At 46.1% G+C, this 26,210-nt stretch overlaps 2 protein-coding genes across 6 annotated transcripts in view; both read left to right on the forward strand.

Moving 5' to 3' along the window:
- SLC23A2 (solute carrier family 23 member 2) overlaps positions 1 to 4,219 on the forward strand; it is a 55,780-nt gene extending 51,561 nt beyond the window's left edge. For all 3 annotated transcript variants that reach the window (XM_035345271.1, XM_035345272.1, XM_035345273.1), the window contains exons 14-16: positions 110 to 247; positions 1,302 to 1,397; positions 1,946 to 4,219. In XM_035345271.1, the coding sequence (XP_035201162.1) occupies positions 110 to 247; positions 1,302 to 1,397; positions 1,946 to 2,178 (467 nt within the window). In that variant the 3' untranslated portion in view covers positions 2,179 to 4,219. The remainder of the gene's footprint in view (positions 1 to 109; positions 248 to 1,301; positions 1,398 to 1,945) is intronic.
- A 6,295-nt stretch (positions 4,220 to 10,514) lies between these two features.
- On the forward strand, positions 10,515 to 23,566 carry RASSF2 (Ras association domain family member 2). 3 transcript variants are annotated; one of them, XM_035345082.1, is made up of 12 exons: positions 10,515 to 10,677; positions 11,164 to 11,348; positions 14,431 to 14,513; positions 15,346 to 15,421; positions 16,670 to 16,821; positions 17,866 to 17,954; positions 19,600 to 19,754; positions 19,878 to 19,979; positions 20,134 to 20,185; positions 20,273 to 20,394; positions 21,408 to 21,505; positions 22,064 to 23,566. In XM_035345082.1, exons 3-12 carry the CDS (start codon positions 14,455 to 14,457, stop codon positions 22,131 to 22,133), a joined length of 975 nt encoding a protein of 324 aa, XP_035200973.1. In that variant the 5' UTR covers positions 10,515 to 10,677; positions 11,164 to 11,348; positions 14,431 to 14,454; the 3' UTR covers positions 22,134 to 23,566. The 3 variants fall into 3 exon arrangements, with proteins under 3 accessions (XP_035200973.1, XP_035200974.1, XP_035200972.1); XM_035345081.1 differs by lacking the exon at positions 10,515 to 10,677 and having other exon boundaries at positions 10,959 to 11,348; XM_035345083.1 differs by lacking the exons at positions 10,515 to 10,677; positions 21,408 to 21,505; positions 22,064 to 23,566 and adding an exon at positions 20,483 to 21,394 and having other exon boundaries at positions 10,957 to 11,348.
- Positions 23,567 to 26,210: the final 2,644 nt, after the last annotated feature.

Genomic DNA, 26,210 nt, shown 5'->3' on the forward strand with positions numbered 1-26,210 from the left:
TATGTTTTTTGCTCCTCTTTGTGTATTCTGTGGCAATATCTATATAACCCTGCCCCCCCAAAGAGAAAAGTCTAAAAGCTGAGACTTGTTCTATTTTTTTTTTATTTAGGGATGATTACAGCTGTGGGTCTGTCAAACCTCCAGTTCATAGATTTAAATTCTTCTCGCAATCTGTTTGTACTTGGATTTTCCATTTTCTTTGGGCTTGTCCTCCCAAGCTATCTCAAACAAAATCCACTGGTGACAGGTATGTGTTTCTATCCATTTACAAGAAGCATATTTTTACCTAATACTGATATACAAAGTAGATACAAGTACAAAGTAAATAAGAGGAAAACAAAATATTACAGAGACAATAAAAGCTATAGGTAAGAAGGCAGGTGCATTCAGAGGAAAATTATTTTGGGTGTTGAGAGCTGAGTTGATTGTTTCAGTGTGATACATCTCAAGTTGTCATACTTGATTTGGATAAAGTTGTGGAACAATGCAAGGACACGGTTGCCAGCTGGACTGGAATAAGGACTGGAAAGGTGAATCCGAGTTTTAAATAATGTTAAAAGAGGAAGGGGAAATACCAAATATAAACTTGAAAAGTAGAAATGTGTTTTCATTTTCGAACATTTTTTGTCTCTCTAGACATGTTTTGAGCCTGAATTTTAATGAACTTGATTCAGACTGTTGGCAAATCTGCAGTTTTATTGAATCTGTGGAGAAGCGGTTTTGGTTCATTTTTTTTTTTTTTAATGCTACCTCCTCAATAGTGGTTATGACAGTGTACATCATCAAAGGAAGGTGCTGTAGAGGAGCACTTAACTTGATTAAAAAAAAATACAGATTTTCTTACAGCTGTCACTTCAGAACTAGGTTTAAGACCATATCTAACCTTCTTTAGGATGTTTAGAAAAGTAAATCATTCAAGTGAAGACTTGGTTTGTTATTAATACATTCTTTTTCAGTGAATTGCTGCTGCAAGCTTCTTGCCCTACTTAAAAAAAAAAAAAAAAACAGGCTTTTGAAAGGAGTTATATTAGTCCACGTGATATTACATCATGAAAATTTTCCTTTTCTGTTTTGAAGTTTTCTAAATAATTTCAATTGCACAGTTGTCTGTGGTTGAAACTTAAACAGTATTTCCTGACATTTTTAAAAGCAACTGAAAATTTATGGAATTTTTGGAAATAAGGGGTCCCTGTGGTGGACCACATTAGTTTAAAATTCTCCTGCGTTAAATGAATAGGATGTACATATATATGTTAAAAAAACAAATACTAACTTATTTTTTTTCCTTTCTGTCCTTCTAGGAATAACAGGCATTGATCAAGTATTAAATGTTCTTCTCACTACAGCCATGTTTGTTGGTGGCTGTGTTGCATTTATTTTGGATAATACCATTCCAGGTCAGCATATGAACTTATCATTTTACTCGAAATAATGACTATCTTACTGAATGATGATAGTACTTCATTTCAAGGAGGCAGGACATGAGGAAGTGATTGCCGCTTTTATTAACTTCTATGTTTAAACACTTTCAGTAGACCACTTCATTCCTGTGTGCTTCAGTTTCCTTGATAACACTTTGAATCTTGTTCAAGTTAAGGTCTTCATCTTCTTTAAAGATAGAAAATAACTGGGAAAAAGAAATGAAACCAGAGGAGAATTCTTCAGAAGATACAGTAAAAATATTTTAGGATCCAAACCTCCTTCCATTTGAGAGCAAAAGTTTGCCTCAACTTCCAGATATATGCTAAAACAGATACTTGCCATTTCCAATATTGTTTTCCATTTTTCTGCCTCTGAGGATTCTAGGTCTTTCCAGTGCTTTGCTGGGACTTGAGGCTTTCTTTCTTTTTCCTCTTACCTCTATTATACGTGTGTGTGTGTGTGTGTGTGTGTGTCTGTATAAATCTGTGTGTACCTATTATTTATTTATTTATTTTACTTCTAGGAAGCCCTGAAGAAAGAGGAATAAGGAAATGGAAGAAAGGAATTGGTAAAGGAAGCAAGTCACTGGATGGCATGGAAACATATGATTTGCCCTTTGGCATGAACTTCATAAAAAAATACAGGTGTTTCAGCTTCCTGCCCATCAGTCCTACCTTCATGGGTTACACATGGAAAGGCTTCAGGAAAAGCAGCAACTGCAGGAGTTCAGATGAAGACTCAGAAGCTACAGTATAGCCTTAGTTGAAATTATATTATCTAGTTGTAGTAAGAGATGTATTTGCAGTTTCTTGCTGATTAAGAAGCATTAAAATATATGTTTTGTATATCTGCATTTAAATTCTGGAACCAGAGCTGAGACGGATTAAAAAAAAAAAAAAGCTTTCCTGTTGTGGGTGGTGGTAGCCAAATCTAGTGTCTCTGGGTCAAATTTGCAAATACTCCTGTTTGATTTTTTTTTTCCCAAAAACTACAGATACCTGTATACCCAAGTCTGTTTATTTAAAATGGGGCTTAGATTCCTGAAGTATGTAAGTGCTATGGAAAATGTTACTTTTTATGGTGATTTTAAGTCACTGATGCTGCCATTTTGGCTTACTCATTGCTTGTACTGTTAGTTATGCCAGAAAATTTGGTTCCTGTGGGGGAAAAAAAAAATCTAATTATGTCTAATCACATCAATGTTGTTTTCTAACCTCTGATTTTCACATTCCATACTTTCAGATCCCTGGAAACCAGACTGAATTTATACTGGCAAATCATGAGAGTATTTTTCAAATTACTTGATAGTTCAATTAAATGTCCAATGTTAGGACAGAAGCTTCCATTATAATTTTGCCTGTGAAAATTATGACCGACTTCTGTTAGCTTCTTGCTGTAGAAGATACAACTCACTTTTTGTCAGTTTGTATTTTTAAACGTTTTCTTTTTCTGCCTGACTTTTAACCACCTAACTGGTGTCCAGGCATAGGTTTTCTTTAAAGAGCCTTATGTAGCTTGCATTTTGTGGAGATAAGAGACTTAACTTCCAGATGGGACCTGATAACTGTTCTTATAGCAAAACGCATGTATCCAGCTAGATGTTTTCTGAACAAAAATGGTAATTTGTTAAGCGGTTCTAAGCAATTAACACCTGTATGCATACAGCTTTTCCTGTGGGGAAAACCATATGGTCAAATTGCAGCCAGCATTTGCTCATAGGGATCTGTGCAAAATTTTCTTGTTTGGATGTTGAGAGCCAATGCTGCCTAGGAATGGCTTCATTGCATTGCCTAATTTTTTCCCTCTTTTGTGGGATTACAACAAAAGCTTGCTACTTCTAGAGAGGTCAACGTAAAGGACAGAGACGCTACATTTGATGTCCTCATCCACTGGGTGGTTTAACGGGTATTGGGTCCAATCAGGACACCATTCAGATTCTTTTTCCTGGAATAGTCTCAGCTCTGATGTTATGTGAGTGTTCATGCTCGTCATGCATTCATAATTAAAAGTTTTATTCATGTTTAATGTTCTTACTATTGCAAGTTAGTTTTAGACTTCAGTGTGGCCCCAAAAACATTTTTAAGCTGTGGAGATCATCAGGGAAATGTAGTGTAATGTAATTTCAAGGCCAGTATGCTCTACGGTGCTTGCATTTTGTATTCCTGGAAAAACGTAACATTAGATTCTGTAATTCACTAATATATTTATCAAAGTTTGACTACTGGACAGGAGTGCAGGAACTCTGTTTTCTCTGAGTCTACTTCCACGTGAATGTTATTGGTTATTGAAGCATGGAAGGGTTGGGGTGGGGAGGGCAAGGAAAGAGTAATGGATCAGTACTGAATAGTGTAGGATCAGAATGATTCCATTGATATCCTTTTCAGCATGTCATGGCTGTTTCCAGAAACTATTTTATGCCGCTTTTTCCGTAACAAAGCATGTGTGTGTCCCTGCTTCAGGGAACTTTCAATAGTTTGCAGTCTTGGTGTCAGTTGGACTATCTCGAAAGCTGGTCGGAAGAGTTATTGTGTCATAGACAAGGTTAGTTTGCCTGTGAAACTAAGTCATTTTTATCATTTGAAATTTTGCTCTTCAGGTAGTGAGGTGTTAGATTTCCACATCTACTTGCAAATAGTTTGAGTGCAGAAAACTCTAATTAGTGACACAAAGCTTCCAAATTTCCCAAATTTATGTGCAACCAAAGATGTGCGGGAGAGATGGAAGAGTTAAGAACAAGTAAATAAACTAAAAACGGAAACAAAAAAAAGACACCTGTATATGGTGGTTATTATCATGTGGAATGCCAAAGTTGATTATCTTTAAAATGTTGAGAGAGGCAAAGTTTTGGTATTTAGAACAGTGCCACCTTGTAAATACTGAAGTGTTTCATTTCCAGTGATGCTGTGAACTGAGCACAGCAATGACAGCTGTGTTGTGAGGCTTTTCTAATCTTATCCCCCAAATATTCTTTTGACAACATGAATGCTTACACACTGAAGGGGTCAGATGATGAGAAATAGCATTTTATCTTCTCTCACCTTTGGCTGGAGTAAAGCTGTACATTTTCTGTATTGCCTTAATTGAGCATGTCAGAAAGAATTGCCAAAACGATTTGTGACACTTGAGTTAAATTAGGGCAACGACTCCAAGGATTTTTTCCTTCTTCCTGGGGCAGAATACCACCCTTTTCTTGCAGTGTAGGAAAGACTATCCAAATAGGTGAAGTCAGATTACTCTGTCAAACTTGGATTTAATTCTTTCTCAACTTTTGGTTCTGCCATACTGATTCTGTTGACTGGCTGAGAAGTGCAGTAGCATTTAGCTGGCATGCTTTGCTTTTCTTGCCACTTAACTTGGTAACACTAAAATAAGTAGCTGTAGATAGCAGTCATTTTTGTAACCAAATTTGTATCACGTGTAACAAAACTGATCTTAGTACAAACGTGAATGGTTAAAAATGGGCCTCAATTTTGCAATGGCGATCTGCTGAAGCACCTGTAATATATAGGGAAAGGTTATGATGAAGTTAGTGGTGGTACCCTGGACATGCAGGGAATGTTCTGATATATCTGCTGCACCTCAAACATTTATATTAAAGCATGAATCTCTTCAGTGGTTTGAGGTGAGCAAAGGACAGAGCTGATACGTAATTTGCCTTGGAAAGAGAAGCTCCCCTTTCTCTTTCTGATGCATCTGAAACTATCCCGAGAAGACGCAAATGCAATGCTTACCTTTCTTTGCGATGGAAATGCTCAGAATTGCCCCCATTTTTGTACAGTTGTGGCAGGCAATTGCAGACCCTAAGTACTACTCCCATGTACACTTTTCTACATTTGAGTCCTAGAGTGGCTGTTGTTAAATGCTCTTACCTGGAAGAGCATAGTTTGCAGTCTGAGCTGCTGTACGGTGGTTGTTGGCAGATGTGTTGCAGAGGGTTAACTTGCAGTTTTGAAAAGCATTTAAATTCTTTGTTTTAGCTGTTTGCATCTAGGATTTGATGTGTAAAGGTGGCTGGTTATAGAAATATGGCTGTAAATGCAATACTGTACTTTTGCTATAGGTAATTGCCTGCCTTTCAAACTGCTGTGTTGAGCAAAACCACATACAACACCTCAGAGATGAGAGGCGATGAGATGTTTCAACCAAACTTTAAGATGGAAGGGCAAATATTCATGGTAGAAATATCATTTTGTCATATCTAAGATGGTATAAATGTATGCAAAACAACGTAACTTGGGACTTTTGTAATTGATATTCTATTGTATTTTTTTAAGTTAAATTAAGAATTCTTGCTAACATGTTTAAACACTTTTTCTAAAGCAAATACTTGCAAATTATACCTATAGAAATTTAGGTTTCATAGCGAACTCAGCTATGATTAATGTTGTCATATTAGAATGTGTTGGCAGAGGAACTTAATCAGTTGCCTCGCTCAGAAAGTTCAAACTTAAACCCAGAATTTGCTTTATGCCTTTTAATACTGACTTTAAATATGGCAACTTGGTTTGTACATGAATATTGCAGTATTTTATTTCCATATATTAAAAAATAACATTTCCACTCAGGATAATTACCACAGTTCTCCTGGGAGGGAGTGGTATGATTGTCATGACAATGTCATGTGATGGTAGAATTTCTTCATTGACGAATCTATAGTGGTTGTGTATACTTTATTTACCCATGTTTATGTTTCTACCAAAAACTGAAGGGTTTCTTTACTGTTCATCTCCCTACTGAGATCTTGATACTCCCAATGCAGAATTAGCACTTGCAAACTGAAATCCTTGGTACTATTTATACCACAAGGAGCATCAGTCAAGTGAGAGTGGGCCAGTCAATTATGTATTCTTAACAAAAGGCGTCAAAAATTGTGTAATTTGTGGTATAAACAGCACTACAGGCACGTGTTAACAGCCAGCTTCTAATGGTTTCAGTTAGCCATTGGATGTTTATACAATCTAAAACAACTTGTGCTTAACATATGTATATCAATGTAGAAAATGCATGTGACAGACCAGCACAGCCTACAGTGTTTCTTTTATGTGGCCTTCTTAAACCATAATCCACTTTTTTTTTTTTTTTTTTTTGGTGGGGGGGGGGGTGGGGGGGAGGGGGAGGGGAGTAAGTGGGTCACTTTTTTTTTCCTTCCCCAAAAACGTCCCACTAGGTACATGTTTCTTAGTATTTCTTGCCAAGGCCAACAGCCTTTTTGGGGGCATGGGATGACAGATACTCTATGCTCTCATGTTTCTATAGCTATGGTAGGTCATTACAGTATTGGAGGAGGCCACAAGTTTGCCAGTGTTTAGCTTCTGCCCACGAGTCTATACAGCTTAGTGCTGGGCTGCTTTTAAGTATTGGGGATCTGTGTTCAGAAACATCCAAAATATTCCTGTCTAGTTCTAATTCGATTGTGACTGTGCATTGCCATCCATAAATACTGATACGAGAGAGATATTTAGAATTGCCTTGTGTATTATCTGGCATTTACTACATCTTTCCAGGTAAGTCATCTTGCTGCCAGTCCAAATTATTGTACTTTGTCTCTTTATAACAACCTTTGGCATAACAAACTGTTCTTAGGCAGTGGGGATAAATATTTCTTTTTTCATGATATTTTGTGACTGACTTTGGCTGTAAAACTTTTTTGTTAAACAGCAAGAGGTTTTTTTTTTTTTTCTGAGATGTGTAATTCTTTTATGGAGTTTTTTAATTTCATATTTTTTCTAACATTGCTTCATTAAACAATTAAATATTTAAAAATGTAATATTTGGACCAGATGTTGTGAATAATAGTAGATAAAGCTATTTTATTCTGTATTTTTAAAGCTGTTCAGTATAAATAAATGCGGGCATAGATGCAACTTGGTGGCATGGTGTTATACTTGCTTTTAACATTCCCTTAAAAGGAGAATCAATAGTTTGGGAATCCAGGTGATGTGAAGACCCACATCTCATCATAGCAAGTGCCATTTGAAAAGACAGCCCGCAGACATCTGCCTGAACCTTCCTGCTCAAGACACTTTAAATCTTCTTGATTTATTTGGAAGAGGCATCATATACAGTATGTGTGTCTTAGACCAGATTAGGCAGCCAAGGAGCAGACAAACTTTATATTAAGGCCCTTTCACAGTCAGCACTGATGCGTGGCTGAACAGTTTCCGTGAAGCAAAGTGACTGATTTCCTCACAAAAATAAACCCCACAACCTTCAAGTTCCCTTAGGAAGTTTCACTGAGCAGCATCTTTGAGTGACTCTCTGCAGTTATGAATGTGAGCAACAAAGCATTAACAGCAGGGAAATAGCCTCTGGTTTCCTAAAGCCTTAGGGCTGGGAGTTTGCCTAAATTCTTGCCCTTTCTTCAGCAATCTGCAGCCAAAGCAAAGTTTATTGGGGCCCCCTGTCAGGATTGCTGCTTGGCCAAAATAGCCTGCAGGGGTAGTGGGCACGCTGATGGTGTATTTGGAGATGTGCTCTTGGTCCTCTCAAGCAGAATATAAATAAGCTTTGCATCACTCTGCTTCTTCAGCAACATTTAAAAAATAAGCTGAATAGCACCTTGCCTTATCTCCACCTATTTAATCAACTTGGATGTTTTAGCTGGGGTCATAATACTAAATCCCTAAAGTTAACTGGAGCACCAGCGGTGTTCAGTGGCTACCTATGGCAAATTAGGAGCTGAAATGTCTGTCCGAGTACAAACACAGCATCTCCAGTCATCCGTCAGCTTTCAAGGTGTCTGAACAACCATTGATTTTTAAGAGGAATTAAGGCACCCAAGTAACTACAGGCTTAACTCACAGCACCAGTCTGAAAACTGCAGAGACTAGTGGGCAACAGAAGGAAAGAAAAATGGTAAAAAGTCTCCTAAAGCAAGAGCTGGGATGTGTTTTTATCTATAAGCTACAATGACAATAACTCTGATCTAAATCTCAATTAATTATTTGGCTGGGTCAGAACTCTGAAAATACTTGGGCTTCTTCCTTGCGTCTTGTCTGAATCAAAATCTAGTGTCAGCTGCAGCAGCTCAGAAAGGAGGGCTTTACGCTGGGCAGCGTCTCAGAAGTATTTTCAGAATGACTGAGATATTTGGTTTATTCTGAAATGGGAACAGCAACCACGTTGTGAAGAAATACATATTAGGTATGGACAAAATCCCTTAGACAAGCACATCTTTTCCCATCTGCTTCCTGGAGGCCGCGTAACGGCTAACAGATGCTCCTGAACTAGCATGATTCCAAGTGCATAATACTGTTTGGTATTTACTGACAATTATCTTGGGGGTCTTAAAGTTGAAATAGGGGGAAGTGTGAAAGAAGTGAATTTGGATGCTTGCTCAGTCCAGGGGGATATACTTGAATTTGGGAGTATTTTGGAGTGAATGCCCTTCACTTGGTGAGGATGGGTCCTCACCATCAGTTAATGGGAGTGGTAACAAATCTATCAAAATCAAAGGCTTAGAAGTCATCAGCCATCTTCCCTGCATGCCATTTAGCACAGAAATGCTGATTTAACCTGTGAAATGGGCACAGTGTACCCAATGGCAGACTTCAAAATCTCCTTTCCCAGTGAGATTTCTGGCAGCAGGTAGAAGCAATGCTTGGGTTTGTCACAGCTGGAGGGACCACGGCAGGGCAGAGTTTTGGGACTATTTTTTCACTTGGGTTTGCTCTCACAGCTGCTGTGTGGGTGACATCTGCCTCCTGTCAGCGCCTGCTGTCTCTGTGGCTTGGGAAGCTGTTTATGAAGAGACTTAAGTTCACCTCCCCTCCTGGGCCAACGATTTGCACACTGCAGCTTCCACGTGGATTTCCACGTGGAAAGAGGAGTGGGATGAGAACGAGTGTCTCCATCAGGGCTCCATCCTACTCATGCTGGAGGCCACATGCATGCTAAGGGTGGTGAGCAGGTGCTACAAAATCAGGATTTACCCCTGCTTCTGCTACCTTGTGCCTGCACAGGTACCCGCAGCAAAACCCTGCTTGCTTTTCCCCTTTTTGTTTTTGTTCTGGTTGCTTTGGAGATAAACCCCTAGGTTTGGGGGCTTGCACGGCGCAGGCGGCTCTTCTCCATTGTGCAGTGTGTCCAGGCTCTCCCTGCCACAAAGGGCCTCTCATCTCTGCCAGCCCTTGAAGATGCTGCTGGAATATAAATAATAACACGCCCCCTTTCTGCCTGCATTTGCGATGTCAGTGTTTTCCCCTAGCCAGATGGCTCCTTGTGAACTTCTCATATTTTACATACAAGTCAAAAACAAACAAACAGAAAACAAACAAAAAAAAATTACGATATTGCAGTTGTGAAGAGCTGCTTGTTTTGCTAAACCAGCTGTTTAGATTATTTCTTTAGTTTGGGATTTTTAATTTTTTTCCCCCAGTGTGGACTGTTTCTACTCAGATTCCTTAAAAAGGAAAAAGGGCCCAGAGAAGCCACAAGGCACTGGGAAAGGTCAAGCGCAGACAAAGGCGCCGCTGCGCTTCTGGAATACTCAATGCCTCTGTGCCTCCCCAAGCCCTCCCCACAGTGGCGTGGGGCACACAGCAGGATGGGACCTCAGGAACAGAGGCTGAGCAGTGTTTTGGAGGTAACCCCCACCCTGTGCTGCAACATCTGCTTCCATGCTCGTTTTTATTATTATTATTATTTATTTTTTATTTCCTCTTAAATCCCCATCTTGTGGGCGGTTTTGGATCCAGGCAGGACCCCACAGCTGTGGACAGGATGCTGGCCTGGCTGTGCTGACAGCACACAGCCCCACACCGTCCCAGAAACAGAAGGGCACGGTATGATGCGTGCATGGATGTGACACAATATCACAGCGTTTGGGGCATTCTAAGGGTGAATCAACCTCTTTAGGCTGCCTGGTGAAGCCCCAGGGAGTTCCACATGAAGCTGGAGCCGACCATGGGAGTGTCTCCAAGCTGGGTGCTTGGGATGGGGCATCCTCTGGGGACCCAGGCGTGGTACCCGGGACACGGCATCCTCTGGGAACGCACTCTCCTTTGGGAGCCCGATCCCAGCCACCCCCGGGGCTCCCCGTCTCACGTCCAACGCCCTGCTGCAGCCGGGCTGCCCGTGGGGCTCGGGCACGGAGTCCGACCCGCGACGGCGGCGTCCTGCGGGATCCCGGCCGTGGCGCTGGGGTCGGGGCGCCCCCGGCTCCCGCCCCCTCCCTCGCCCCGCCCCGCCCGGCCCCGCCGAGGGGCGGCCCCACGCGGTGGCGGAGCGGTGCGGAGCGGCGCGGAGCGGGACCGGGTGAGTGCGGGCGGGACGGGGCGGCCGCCATCCCGCTCCGTCCCCGTCCCCAGCGCTGTGGGAGGGTGTCTCGGAGGCGGCCACGCAGCCCCAGCCGCGGCGGGGCGGCTCCCCCCCAGCCCGGGGTCTGGCCCCCACGCCCGGGGGTGGCACCGCTACGTCCTGGGCTTCGCCCTCTCTTTTGGAGCCCGCTGCTCTCTGCGGGCTGGGAGGGAACCGCGGGCGTGCGCAGGGCCCCTCACCTGGGCACGATGCCTCCAGCACAGGCCCGTGGCTGCGACCACCCCCAGCCCCTTTCTTGCAGCCCCCAAGGAGCCGTTAAGAGCTGCTGGCTTTGCTTAGGGGGCCTGACCTGCCGCGCACGGGCAGGGGGTCCCCGGCTCGTCCCCTGGCTCGTCCCCGTGCCCCAAGCATGCCCGCAGGCTGGGCAGCATCACCCACCGGCAGCTCTGCCACCGCTCACCTCCTTTCCCTTCACAGGACCAGGACGGAGCTGAACAATTGTGCTGGTGAACAATAGCAGCGCTGGAAAACAATGGAGCTGCTGCACCTTCACGCTTAGCACGACCACTCGGAAGAAATCCCAACCTGAAAACAGGGCCTGGGCCAGAGCCGTCTCTGCGCCATCACTGCTGCACAAGCAAAGCACAGCTGGGATCTGCCAGGACGGGGTGAGAGTGTGCAGCCACTGCCCAGCACGGAGCGAGGCCCTCTTAGAGGCTCCCCGTGCCTACAAGGGAATTGTTGTTGCCTCCGGATACTGCTTTGCCTCTGATTGCATCGGGATCAATGGATGCGCTGTTGGGCTGGTTGAAACCCGCCCCACGATGCCCTGGGCAGGGTTTGGGCAGGAGAAGCATCCCCAGGGAGTGGGATATTCCCACAATCCCTCACACGGCTGGGGGAGGACTCAGCCATGCCGAAACTGCTCTCCCACTCTGGAGCACCCATGGCAGCGAGCTATGGGAGGGGGTCAAGGAAACAGTCCCAGAAAACACAACCCTTCATTGCTGGGCTGTGCCATCCCTCTCTCACTGAAAAATGCAATCATTAATTATTTTTCTATTTCTTCCCCCCCCCCCCCCCCCCTTTTTTTTTTTGCTGACTTTGAGCTGGGCATCTCTCCAGGAGCTCTGTAGAAGCAGGCACCCAATCCTGCTCTGCGCTGTGGAGCAGATGGGACTGTGGGGATCAGGGAAATGACCTTAGGAAGGTTATTTATTTATTTTATTTTTATTTTTTTGGGGGGGGGGGGCATGTTTGGGTTTGAAAGCAATGGTGACAGCAGCAGATGGGTTGTATTTGAAGGCAAAGAGTGCTAAGTCCTCCTGCCGCTGCAGCATGGAGCATTGATTTGATTAATTTAAAGAATTGATACAGCCCTCGGGCTGCTCTGCAAGCCCACGATGAAATCTCAGCCTGTGACAGACATGAAGGAAATGCATCAGAATGGGAAACTGATGCATGGGGATGCCTGGAAATTCTGACCATGCTGCAGAGGTTGAGCAACCAGCTGGGCAATTTGCATGCTTCCAGCTATTTAATTCTGGTGATTTCTAGCGCTGTTAGGTTTGCCAAAGCCATAGCTGAAAATCTGTCAGTTGTTGTTGTGCTCCACGCACAGCCTGATGCTCTCAAGAGCCAAAAAAGGAAGAATCTGTCCTGTTCCTGGCTGCTCGGAAGGGGATGTGATAACGGAGGTGAAGGTATAGTGCCGGCTGGGCTGCAAGGTGGTAAACAGGAAACCCAGATCCTCAGCGGCAGCATTCAGGGCACAAACCTGCTTTTTGGGGCTCCCCTTCTGCTTCAGAATGCTTGGATTTTACCTCAATAGGGTAAAATGGGTTTGGCTTCACCCCTTCTTATCAGCATGATACTAGGAGTGAAACTCCCTCCTGTTAGAGCAGGCTCCACCCCTTGCTCAGCTGCAATGCAAAGGGGGTTTTTGGCCACTTTGATATTTTTGGCAACACTTTTGCATGACCCAAGCAAGCAGCCATGTAATTTAATCCGTCCTTAGTGGTAATTTCCACCAAGTCTTCATCTGATTTCAGAGGACACCCACGAGCAAGACATCAACACCAGTCCATGTACTGCAGCTGCCTGTGCTCTGCATAAACCCCAGATTTGGGTGCCATGCAGTTGCTGTGCTGGTATTTATCACAAGAATGTCAGCATTCCTGCAAAAGCAGGCTGCAAAATCCCCTCCCTATATAATTTTTAACATGTACATAGGTTTATTAAATTCTTTGCCTATTCCTGCTAAGACCAGTGAGCAGTGTGGATGGGGAAAAGGCACTCTGGACATGCATCTGCAGCTGGGCTTTACCTTAAGACAGCTCGGGGCAGCACCGCAACTCTTCAGAAGCTTGGTCAGGAAGCACACAGCTTTGTCAGCTTTTCCACTGTGAGGCGTGAGCTCTGCAGGCGGGTTTCTCTTCTGCTTTCTGCGGGGAGAGCAGGAGCATGGGGCCAGGCTCGTCCTGCTCTTCCCCACGTTTCTGTCGGCTTAAATGTGAGCTTTGCTTTTGCAACCTCTTTTCTGCATTGAAGCACAAAGCAGAATGTTTCTCCTGTTGCATTCAGTTTATTTGCTATAAGCAAGTATACACAGCTCTGGGGTAGGAAGCAGGGATTGCTGCTGCACTTCTGTTTTTGGGTTTAGTGCCTTCCTCTGACACAGGTTTTGCAATATGGCCTTGGTTGAGTCATTTATCTCTGTGGACATCGTTGTGGTTTTTCTGCAGTACAGTTTTGTTTCCTGGGGCTTTGGGAGTGTGCAGGGGCTGTGAAGTGCTAGGCAATGCAGGAAGTGGAGAAAACTGCAGTTTGTGCATCAAATGCTTTTTTTTTTTTTTTGCTTTCTGTATGAGGGAAGGGAGAGGAGTGCATGCAGAGACCTCAGTGACATTAGAGCCCATCTGTACATGGATTTGCACAAACACACAGGAAAAAGCATGACCTCAAAAGCCCCTGCTCATAGCCTAAAATCGTCCCATAGCTGCACTTCAAATTCTCTTAAGTGCTGGTTTTGCAAAGTACTCCAAGCAATTGGGTGATCCTGAGTGTTTCACCCAAATAATTTGATTATGGTCTGCAGCACTTTAAAGGCCAAGCCACTTCAAAGGTCAGAGAGTTGGGACAGTTTCTGAGTGTTTGTGTGAGAGAGATGGGGATATGCTGGCACTGGAGGGAATGCAAGAAAAGTCAGTTAACATTTTATATTAAAAAAAAAAAAAAAAAAAGAAACCAACACAGGAGCAAGAATACATTGCTTTTGAAAGTCAGCCAGCCTTTGTGCATGTTGCCTGATTTTAGGGACAGTACAAGCAGGCACTGAGTAGAATCTGGACCTACCTGTCCAGAGCTCCATAACAAAATTATAAAAAGAAATGGAGAAAAGCAGCAAATTCCACTTAGAACATTTCCACCCAGGTCTTGTATAATTGTGACAGTCTGTGGATGGAGGCTGCTCAAAATGCAAATGTTAGAGTAAGCGTATCTCTGCCAGTATTAAATTTTCAGTGAGTTTACAACGGTTCTCATCTTATCTGATTTCCCCTCCTGCTGCCCTGCCCAGCAGTTTAGCTGGAGGAGCACCATTTAATTATGCCCATGTCTGCAGCTGCTATGCCAGAGCCTAAGAGCTCTTACAAATCCAAACAAACTTCTGTTTCCCATTTGCCATGAACGTGTATCCGAGATGCGATTAACACAGGCTGACACCACTGCTTTTGTCTCTTTGCCATTCAGTTCTCATGAAAGAGGAGCGTGAGGATGGATTACGGCAGCTGCGAATACCTGGTCCCTTGTGGAAAAGACAAATACATCTCCAAGTAAGATGCTCAGTGGAGCTGTAATGCAAAAATATGTGTGATGCTGCTAGGTGGGCAGTTATCTGCAAAATTCCCAGGGGTTTTGCCTTTTAGGGAGAGCAGTCAACCTAGCTCAAATGGGCCGTTTCAGCTGTGTTGGCCTCACCTTCTGTTTTTTAACATGATTCGTCTGGATTTGGAAACAAAAAGACATTCTGGGGCAGGAAATGGCAACTTCTTTTTAAAACAAAAGTGCTAGAGAGGTTTATTAAAGTTTTTTTTTTTTTTTTTTTTTTTTTTTTTTTTTCCTTAGGAACATGTCCAGCTGTTGTAAAACCATTAAGTTTTGCTCAAACAGAATTTCTGCTGAAATATGCTTTGTGATGAAGAAGTCCTGATCAGCTCTAGCTCAGTCATTGCTCTTCTATGCTTTGTTATCATTATATATCGGCAGCTGGAGCAGGCTCAGACTTTTAATTTGAACCATGAGGTTGGGGTCTGACGCCTTGTGCCAAACTGATGGACTTCTGATAACTTGTGACTCCAGCGTGACCCCAAGGCTTAGGAACTCCTAAATTTTACTTTTTCAGCCTTGCTTTCTTTTTGGCCTTGTGACTGACTCCACTGAGGTTTTCTTATGTCTTCTTGCGAGCCTGGAGAAGAACATGGTTATGTGAGAGCTTGTCCTCAAAACCATGGTTGCCGGTGGCCAGAGGGATGTGGTTGAACCCACAGCAGATATTCCCAATCAAGGAATTCTAGAGGCAGTGAAATACCCAAATTTGCCCCAAATGAAGCCTTCACTCCTGCTTTTCCCCTCCTCTTCTCAGCATCTCTCCTCTTTTTCTTGCAGAAATGAGCTGCTGCTGCACTTGAAGACGTACAACATCTACTATGAAGGGCAGAATTTGCAGCTGCGGCACCGGGAGGTAAGGAACTGGGGCTGGCACCGAGCAGGGGTGTATCTCTGGCAGGAGAGGCTCAATGATGAAATGAGAATATCTGGTTCGATTCGGATTTGCAAGGTCCAAGAAGTGCGTGTTAGCAATGTTCGTTGATACTTGCTTATCATATGGGTATACCAAAGCAACTGAAGACCCAGACCTCATAACTCTCCCACAGAATCACAGAATGGTTAAAGTTGGAAGGGACACCTGGGTCCATCTGGGCCCACACGGCTCCAGCAGGGCCACTAAGAGCCCTGCACCACGTCCAGCCGGGTGCAAAGACCCCAAGGAGGAGGCTCTGGCACCTCTCTGGGGACCTGTGCCAGGGCTCCGGCATCGTCCCAGCATGAACACACTTCGTGATGCTCAGGGGGAGCCTCCTGGGCTCCAGTGTGTGACTGGCTTGGCACTGGGCACTGCTGGAAGAAGCCTGGCTCTGTCCCCTCCACACCTTCCTGCAGGTATGGATGGACATAGACTCTCAAAGGACAGATGCTCCAGTCCTTCCACCAGCTTGGCTGCTGGTTCACTGGACACTTTCCAGTGTGGCCATGCTCTCTTGCACTGGGGAGCCCAGAACTGGATACAGTTCTCCAGTTGTGGCCTCCCCAGAGCTGAGCAGAGGAGCAGGATCACCTCCCTTGACCTACCTGCTGGTGACACTTTGCCTACTGCAGCCCAGGACACTGTTAGCATCTGTTGTGGTCAGGGCATGTTTCTGGTTCGTGTTGGACTTGGTGTCCTCCAGGATCCCAGTGCCTTCTCTGCAGCTCTGCTTTCCAGATGGTGCTCCCAGTTTGCCCTACTGCCTCTGGTTGTTCCTCCCCAGGGACAGGATGTTTCACTATCACTTGGTGAACCTCAGCAGGTTCCTTCAGGCCATTTCTCCAGCCTCTCTGGGTTCCCCTTGGCAGCAGCACAGCTTTCTGGTGCATTAACCACTCCTCCCGCTGTGGGAGCGGCAGTGGACTTGCTGAGGGCATGCTCTGCCCTGTCATGCAGCTCAATCTTGAAGCTGTTGAACAGGATGGGACCCATGACTGACCCCTGGGGTGCACTGCTGGTGACTGGCCTCCAGCTGGGCTTGGCACCACTGACCACCACCCTCTGGCTGTTCAGTATCTTTATAACCCACCTCCCATCCATGTTCACACTGTTCCTCCCCAGTGCATCCTTTAGGATTTGTGTGGGTGGCAAGAATGATGATGCCCATCTCTCTGCTCTGTGCAGGAGGAAGGCGAGCTCATCGTTGAGGGGCTGCTGAACATCTCATGGGGTTTGCGGCGGCCCATCCGCCTGCAGATGCAGGATGACAACCAGCGCATCCGCCCACCGCCCTCCTCCTCCTCCTGGCACTCGGGCTGCAACCTGGGAGCACATGGGTGAGTGCAGGAAAAAGAAATGCCCCAGGCTGTGCTTTGCAGCCATTGCCTGGGTGCAATCACAGTTACCATCTCTGAAAGGATCTGGTCACACAGTAACAGTTGGGTGGCTATAATAAAGGAGGACATCATTTCTCCTAATGAAGATGAGACCTGAGGGCTGTTAACATTTGCTTTTCATCCACACAGCCCAATAACTGTTCACCAATGAGTCTGTGGTGGCCAAGGTGGTCTTTTGCAGGCTGTGTTCAGTCATTGCTTTGTGCAGGAAAACTCCTTTTATTCCAACATGCAATGCCCAGAGAGGGCAGGTCCAAAGTAAAGCAACTGGGTTTCACTCTGTAAGGACCCCTACTGCAAATCAAGAAGACCCCTTTGCCATCAAGAAGATCCTTCCAAAATAGCCTCAGTTTTAACTTTAATACAAAACAAGATCAATGCTGAATTTTAATCTGGACACAAGTAATTTCTCCAGGACAGTGATTTTTGAGCCGTGCTCTGCAGACACCCGTGGGACCCTGGGGCGGCATCGTGGTCACTTAAGAAGTGACTAAGAGCAGCATGTCTGCGGGTTTTTCTGCATGCTTTTCACTCATCACTTAGACATCTACAAATGGAAAAAAATGTGCAGGATCCAGGATTTTTAGTGGAAATATACTGTGCAGAGACCCTACAGGAGGTTAGCAGGTGCTTTGCAATGTGCCAGATCTGTAAGAAGGGGGTGGCTGCACTGCTGGACCTGTCCTGCTCTAAGCATCAGTCTGGTGTAGTCGGGTGCACCCAGTCTCCCCACTGCCTCCAGTTTTGGGGATGCTCTGGTCTGGCTCGGGGGAAAAGCCATGAAAAGGGTAGGTTGAAACTGCAAAGCTGGTGGGAAAACCGCATTCTCCAGTTGTGGATGGAGCATTTTACCTTCCCTCCTGACAACATAGCAGCATGGGGCTCGGAGGGAAAATTACTATGGTTTTAATTCCTTTGCAACTGCCTGGTAATGATGCACCTCCTTTCCTTTTTTTTTTTTTTTTTTTTTTTTTTTTTCCCAAGGTTGGTGCTGAAGCCCAGCACCTTGCCAGACATCCAGGTTACAGATGTGGATGCCACAATGAACGAGGAGGGCACCGGCAGCAGCACTGGTGAGACAGAGATGGATTTGGCTGTACCACTGCGAGCAGTGCCATGCTCTGCACCAGCTTCCTTACATTCCAGTTTTATCTGTAAAAGTATAAAATTGGCATTTTTTTTTGGTAGAAGTCAGTGTCCCTGCCTCTCTAGGTTAGCTCGAGCCATTTCCTAAGTGCTTATATTTAATTGCAGCGACCTGAAACCCTTCCTAAGAGTTTGCTCAGAGAAATGTCCATGGTGGATGTGTTGGAGAGGAGTGTGGAAAGAAATAGGGGGATGAAGAAAAAGGCCTATTGGGATTGTAGGGAAAAGGATGTTGCTGCTTCCCCTTCCTGGCAGTTCTGCTTTTATGGAGGAATAATAGGTGCTGTTGTAAAGTGCTGTTACCATGGGGAAGTCAACATTTCTGCAAAGTTTTTTCCCTCCCCATCACGTTGCTGCATGCACTGAGGTCAGGTTCTAGGGCTTTTCCTCTGCCTGCCCCAGCACTTCCTTAATCCCACCGAGACCCAGATTCCTCACCCTGGCACCAGCTTTGCTCTTCATTTTTGCAAGCGGCAGCAGTGAATGGGAAACCAGGGTTCCCACCAGAAAAACCTGCCTTACACCTTTTCTCATTCAATCAGGGCATTTTACACATGTGCCTTGCTATTATTTTTTTTATGCTGTTAAGGAAAGGCACCCTGGAGGCTGATAAGAGCCGGATAATCCTTTTGGCTTTGGGCTTTGCTGTTTATCCACTTCCCAGTCGGGAAGGAACTGGGCCCTTGCATTGCTCACAGATCTGTGAAACTCCTTGCACAGCCCTCTGTCCTCCCACTTCCTCTTCCTCATTTTGATCTTCCCATGCACGACTCTTTTGTGTTTTTTTTTTGTTGTTGTTTTTTTTTTTTTTGCCCTAGAGACGTGTTACAGATTGGTGGGCGATAACCGCAACGCACTGACATACAGAAATAACCCAGGCACTATTTTGTCTGGGCATATGACATGAATCATATGCCAGTGCACAGAAAGAAGTCTTTATTTTATTTTCTCCAAAAGTCTGCAAAATCAGTGCATAATGTGTGTTCATGGCTCCTTGTGAGTGCTTAGTCACTGGCATGCATCTGGAACACAAGAGATTTTCTTGGTGCAGACATGCTTTGAATTAAAACATCAGCTTGAGCTGGAGAGGTTCATTAAAAATGGATGAACGGCGAGTTTATAATAATCTGGACCCAGGCCAGTCTTCATGCTGAGATCTGAAGCATTGGCCTCATTTTCCTGCTCTCATTAAGGGAAAAGAAGAAAAAAAAAAGATAAATTATGGAAAAGCGAGTAAGGTGCTCAAGTTCCCAGGAGGTGAGGTTTTATCCAGGTAAAAGCATGGATGTATGCAGTAATTGTGAATTAACAGCCTCCTTTGGGGGAAAGTAAACCAGTGGTCTAGGCTGATGGATGTCCTGGGCAAGAGATCAGGGAGGGTTGTCTGTTTATGTTTTTGGGGTATTGTGGCTTGCAATGGCTATTTTGCATCAGGGAAATGTTGGACCAGGACCCTGCTGGTTACCGACTGCCCCAAAGTAGAGCAAAGAAGTGATTTCTGCCCCAGCCACCCTACTGTCACTGGCAAGTGTCTGTCCATCCATACTTTTAACCCCATCCTGGCTTTTCCAGGTGCTGCGAGGCTGCAGCCAGAGGAGCCGCCGCAGCTGCTGCGGACAAGGAGCGATGTGGGCGTGCGTCGCCGGGGCAGTTCCCGCACCCCCAGTGAGCAGCGGCGCATCCGCCGCCACCGCTTCTCCATCAATGGGCACTTCTACAACCATAAGGCGAGCCCTGACTCCCGCCCCTGGCACCGGGGTGGGGTGGGAATGGGTGGTGGAAGCTGCTCTGGGGGCAAAGGATGGGGGTTCTGGTGCTCATGGGGGTGAAATGAACGTTGTGCCCCTTAGACATCAGTGTTCACACCGGCGTACGGCTCTGTCACCAATGTCCGGATAAACAGCACAATGACGACCCCGCAGGTCCTCAAGCTGCTGCTCAACAAGTTCAAGGCAAGTTGGGGTGATCCTTGGTCTGCTCTGCACCAGTTGTAATGGGGAGCTCAGTTTCCATGGATATAAAATGTAATGGGAGAGCAAAATGATGTTCATTTTCTTGGTTTGAAAAAAAAATCAAAATGTAATGCTTCTTTACATCTGTGCTCAGATCGAGAATTCAGCAGAGGAGTTCGCGCTGTACATTGTCCACACCAGCGGAGGTAAGGCTGCAGGAAGGGCCCAGCACTGGGATGACCAAGCCTGCTGGTGGCCTTGGTGGTGTAAAACTGGTGCTTTTGTCATTGCAGAAAAGCAGAAGCTGAGAGCCACTGATTACCCCCTGATTGCCCGCATCCTGCAGGGTCCCTGTGAGCAGGTCTCCAAGGTCTTCCTCATGGAGAAGGACCAGGTGGAGGAAGTCACCTATGATGTGAGTTTTACATTGTGGCAAGCTTTCTGCCATCGGATGTCCCTGGCGGTTGCACATTCTGGCAATTCAGGGTGAGCACCCCCAAAAGGACTTGGGTGCAAAAGTTGCTTTGCAGAAACTGCAGCCCCTCTGCATGCATCCTTTACTTCCCACATCCGGGTGCAGGAGCACACGTGCTCCTGGGGTTTAAAACATTGCAGGTGACCAAGGGGCTGCTTTCTGAAATGCTGTTAGCTTTGCAAAGCTTCCTGCCAGCATGGCCCTCTTCTGTACCATTCATTTGCATGAAGGAGGAGAAAGCCTCCCAGTCCCTTCCAGCCATCTGCAATGTTTTGTGCCACTTTTAAAGCTTTCTCATGTGGAAAACCTTGTTCTGTGCTTAAAGAGCAACTGAGAGCAAAGGGACACGACACCACTGTAATTGTGAAGATGTATTAATGTCAGTGGGAAATGTTGCAATCAAGGCTGCCACAGGTAGTGATCCAGTTCCTGTGTTTCCATCACTTGACATTATAGAAGGATGGGGTGCACTCCAGCATTTCCAAAGTGGCAAAAAAAAAATCCCTGGAAACAGTTAAATTCAGAGTTCTAAATCTCTCTGGGTGCTTAAATGAAGGACACAAGTATCTAAGAAAAAATGCCGAGCAGGAGACTGTAACCTCTGTCTGCAGGGGGATACAAAACTGCCCACCTTTTGCATGGACACCAGCATCTGCTGTGCCTCCATCTGTCTCCTGCCTTTTCAGCCCTTCCAAATCTTCCTGCTGCACATCTTTTAAAACAATTGATATATTTTTTTTCCAGCTGAGGAAAGTGCTGCTCATGGGAAACAGCTCTGCTGTGCCATCTGCTGGCTTGCTCGTGCTCCTGCTGTGGCTTTGTTCCTAAATCAGGGCACAGCTAGCACTTAATGAATTGTTGGGCAATGCGCATGTCACTCCCAGGATGTGAAGGATACTGGTCTTGGTTGAAAAAATTAGGTGGACATTTATCTGCACATCTCTTCACTGTAGGTGGCTCAGTACATCAAATTTGAGATGCCTGTCCTCAGGAGCTTCATTCAGAAGCTGGAGGAGGAGGAGGATCGTGAAGTGAAGAAACTGATGCGCAAGTATGCATGCACGTACTCAGCATCTCACTGCTGAGCGCTTGCACGTCAAGGGGAGATGCTGAGCTTACAGGACGTTGGTGGGGGTGGGGGGGAAGGGCTCAGCTGCAGGAATTAGATGCCAAAGATTCATTTGAACAGTCTTGCAAGTCAGGCATCCCTAATGCATGCATGAGACATTGCTTTTTGTGTTATCCAGGGCTTTCTTAGTAATTTGGATTAAGAGCCCATCTCGCTGCTTCTGCTGCTAAAACCTTGGTGCAGAGCCACAAGTCCTCCCACCAGCACAAAACCCCTTCCCTGCCCAGCTGCCAAAAAAATGCTGCACTGGAGCCTGTCCCTATGCTAGCCTTGGGCTCCCGAAACAACATGGTCCCCTGGGTCAGAGTTTGGCTGCAGTCTATGCACATCCCCTGAGAGGCTCTGGGCTCCTTTCCAGTGATGAATTTATCCTGACCCCAACATTTCTGACCTCTGATCAAGCAGACACAGTAGGGAGCTTGGAAACATGGAGCATTTCTGCAAGGCTCTGCTCTCTTTGTTTTTCCTTTGCCTTTCCAGATACTCCATCCTCCGGCTGATGATCGAACAAAGGCTGGAAGAGATCTCTGAAGGGCCAGCAAGGCTGTGAAGCAGTTTGCAGCACTGCGCCCTGCTTACAACTCAAGAGGTTTGCACGAAGGACATCCTGTTCTGCACCCTAAATGCTCATTGCTCTGGGAGTGGACCAACCTGCCTGGACCGCTCCGTCTTCGAGCCAACCCAGCCTCCTGCGTCAGGCAGAGCAGTTCAGGCAGCTTCGATGCATCTATTGCCACGTCTGGATGTCACCCAAAAAAATCAAGCTCATGGGGTGCCGGCACACTCAGGGTAGCCCCGTCCCATGCACGGGACTTGGCAGCTTCTTTGCAGCATCCTCAGACAGCTCCTTCTCTGCAAATGCTTTTTCTGCTCCTTTCTGTACACAGAGAGCCAGGTGCAGGGCGCTGGCCAGCAGCAGCACAATTGGCTTTGGCTGAAACTTCAGGCTGAATGCCTGTAAACCCCAGCTAAAAAAAAGAAGAGATTCAGGAGAAGGGCAAAGCCGCTGAATGTGGGGACAAGAGGGGCTGCAAGTGTTCAAGAGCAATAACTTCAGCTCCGTTTGGCGATGCTCTCTTCCATGGTTCGTGTGCGCAGTGCCTGGAGGAGGCCAAATAGCACAAATAATTCCTCTCAGATTTTTTTTTTTAAAGCACATTTCTATTGCAATAATTCACAGGTGATGGGAAGCTTTTGTATATCCCTAAAGGACTCTGAGAATTGCTTTCTTCTGCTTTTGCCATTGAAAGCAAAACAGGATTGAATGTTGGATTTATTCTGCTGTGTTTCTCCCTTAAACCTGCATCTCGTTGCCTAACCTTCCCCCTCTTTCTAATTTGCACTAATTTTACTGTGGGGTTTAAAAACAGAAACAACACACCTGATGTCAAACCTCTCTGGTATATATAACATGCCAAATACCGCTCGCAGGAGCCGCTCATGGTAATGAGCTGCTCCTGAGGGATGCTGTAAGGAAACTGGGGCAGCACAGGAACAGATCATCTGTGAACTCTCCTCAACTCATTCTTTTGGGGGGATTTTGTGTGTTTGTGCATTGCTGGTGTTGAAATTGAGTCTGGGGGATGTTTTCTCCTTGTGTGTGAGGATGGTGAGGATGGCAGGAGGGGGGAGAGACAAAAAGAGGTTTGTTTTGCAAGGCAAATGCCTCTCTCCTTCAACGCTATACCAGCAATATCAAATTTATACCTCGATGTGAACTAAAACTCTGACTTTGTCCCTTAGGTTTTTTACGATATATCTTTGTAACTTTTTAATGGTACCTTTTACACCTTTAACACGTTACAAAAAGTATTGTCCAGTGACAAATGCATTTCATGTGTTTGGAGGACAACTGTGGCATCGCTTCATTTATTAACAAGAAAAAAAATGTCTGTAGCAACTTAATACCATGTGGAAGCACATGAGTTAGAGCCCGTTTTGTTCAAAATAAAGCACTTTGTGGACAGAAATGCTACTGAGAAATAGGCTCTTCTCATGAGCTGGTTTTTCCTAGGTGCTATGAGAGAGAAAAGCAAAATTCTGCCAGCAGGAGGGCTGAGGTGTTTCCTAAAGAGAAGCATGCTGTGCTGCAGATTTGGAGACTCGCAACCCAATCACCAGGGGATTTTTGCGAGAATTTGCTGCTGTGAGGTTTATCCAGCCTTTAAGCAGACTGTTCATCCCCATGCATTGTGGTTAGCATGCTTGATCCTCTGCGTATTTCTCTTCCAGAACGTAAAAGTCATGTCTGGAAGGAAATTTGTGCATTGATTGGACTCGTTTTAAACCCACAGAATTTTTCAACCTGATGCATTTTTGTTTTTCTCCTCCATGATGCTGAGCTTGCTGGAAGCCATCATCTCTTGTTAGCCAGCCCAGTGAAATTTATCCCTCCCCGTGCAGGAGGGGAAACATGTGACGTTGGCCCTTGTTGTTGATGTTTTATCAGCTGGGAAAAACCCAGTGTGAGTCGAGCCACACGCGTGCAGACGGGAAGAGGCAGTTCCAGCACGGCCACGGCTGCACGGTAAGGGCAGCTCATAGCCATGTGGCATGGCAGAGCTGGATAAGAGGATAAGATGTAGTGGGGATGGAGCAGTGAAAACTGCAGGTTTGCAGCATGCACCAGAGCTCGGAGTAAGGATGGGGAGAGCAGCCCAGGGAGGTATTGCACTCTGCCTTGGCACTTCGGCACTAGGGTTTTCCCTGGGATTTGATCCATGAATGTTGATGCTGCAGGGAAAAAGGGGAAGGAAATAGGAAGGAAAAAAGTAGTCTTAATTTTTGTGGGGCTTTGCTGCTCAGGTTTGCTGCGTTTCCAGCCTCGCTGCTCCAGTAGCAGTGATGCAGCTGCAAACATCTGGAATGGGGACACACACCTCTCCAGGCTTTCTTTAAAGCAAAATAAATAAATAAATAAATAAATAAATAAATAAATCTGCTATTTGGAGGAGCAGGTTCTCTTAACAGTGGCAAAGTTGGCAAATTTAACTAATTAAGCCCTTTTTTGGAAGTTCTGTGTTTGCACTGCCTCCCATGTTTCAGGCTTGGGGGGGGGGGAGGGGTCACGCCTGGCACCTTCTACCAGGGAAAATGCTGACACAGGGATGCTCTGCCGCCTTTCATTCAGCCAGGGCACCCAGCCACGGGGCTCTGCCTTTTCAAAAGGCCTTTGTCAACACGGCTCAGTGATGGCTCAGCAGCTTTGGCACAATCAGCCTGTTTGCTCAGCTGGAGGGGCTGCGGGGGAGTACGGGGGAGTCCTCACCATGCTGCCACGCTGCTTTTTGCTGGGTCACAAAAATGAAGGTGCAGCTTCTCTCAGGAACTCAGGAGCATTCGCATCGCGTGTTGGCATCACGGGAGGTGGTGCCACAACAGTGCCAACCCTCCGCTCTAACTTTGTATGTATTAAATATGCTGAGTATGGTAAATAGGTTAAATAATAGATTAAATAGCATGATAAATATGTTAAATATATCAAATATATTTGATGTCCCCCTGCCCATGGTGGTACGGTTGGAGTAGATGACCTTTAATGCACTTTCCAACCCAAACCAATCTATGGTTCTTTGACTATATCAACTACATAAAATACATGAAACACATCGAATATATCAAATACAAAATCAAATACATTAGTATACCGTAGTGTAGTATAATATAATACAATGTAAGAAAATATAAGGTGTATCACTTGACCTGATCTGGATGCGAGCTAGATGGCTGCATGCACAGTGCACTCAGGAGGATGCCAGTGCTCACCATCCCTCCTTGCGCCCCTTCTGCAGGTCGTGCAGGATGAGGCCCCGCGATGCCTGGTGCTGGGTGGTGGTGCTGCTGCTTGCCCTCTTCAGCGATGCTGCCGGTGGCCGCCGTGGAGCTGGAGGAAGAGCCGGGGGGCATGGAGGAGGAGGCGGTGGTGGTGGGGGGCTGCGCGGGGGCTTTCGTGCTGTCTCCCGTGGCGGCGGCACCCCCAGCCGTGGCTCTAAGGTGGCAGGGGCCATCGCGGCTGGTGCTGCTGCGGGGTACGGCATGGGGCTCCTGGGGCGCCCGCGGCCATCCCGTCTTGGCCACGGCCCCCCGGCCGCCCGGCAGCCTCCACTGGTGGGGGGGTTTCATGCCCCGGTTTGGCCAGAGCTGGGGGCCAAGCGGGGACCCCCCAGCCGATCCCCCAGGGAACAGCACAATGGCATTGTCCCCACTCTTCTGGTGGCAAATGCCATCTGCTTCATCAGCCACAGGATGCAGTTCTGAGCATCAGTGTGGGGAGGGGGCATGGGCACCTGGGTAACCCCTCTGAGCTGAAGTTGTGGGGATTTACTGGTGCATGACTGCTGGGAGGTGGGATGGGGCTTGGGGGAGGCGGGAGGATGCTGCTGTCTTGGTTTCCCCCACTGGCATGATGGGACCCTCTGTGAGCAGCTGGAACCGAGCAGCCATCACTACACTCATGGCCACCTTGGGGCCAACTGGATCCTGCAAATCCATCAAGCATACAATCAAATCAAACCCTGCAAGGAAGTGTCAGTATTTGTACCTGGATGGTGGCAGGCACCGCCGGATCAGCCCCACCAGCCATGGTGCTTGGGATCTGGTTTTGCACTGCATGGCTTTGCAAAAAGAT

The sequence above is a fragment of the Oxyura jamaicensis genome, chromosome 22 (genome assembly GCF_011077185.1).
Source record: "Oxyura jamaicensis isolate SHBP4307 breed ruddy duck chromosome 22, BPBGC_Ojam_1.0, whole genome shotgun sequence".
NCBI lineage: Eukaryota > Metazoa > Chordata > Aves > Anseriformes > Anatidae > Oxyura > Oxyura jamaicensis.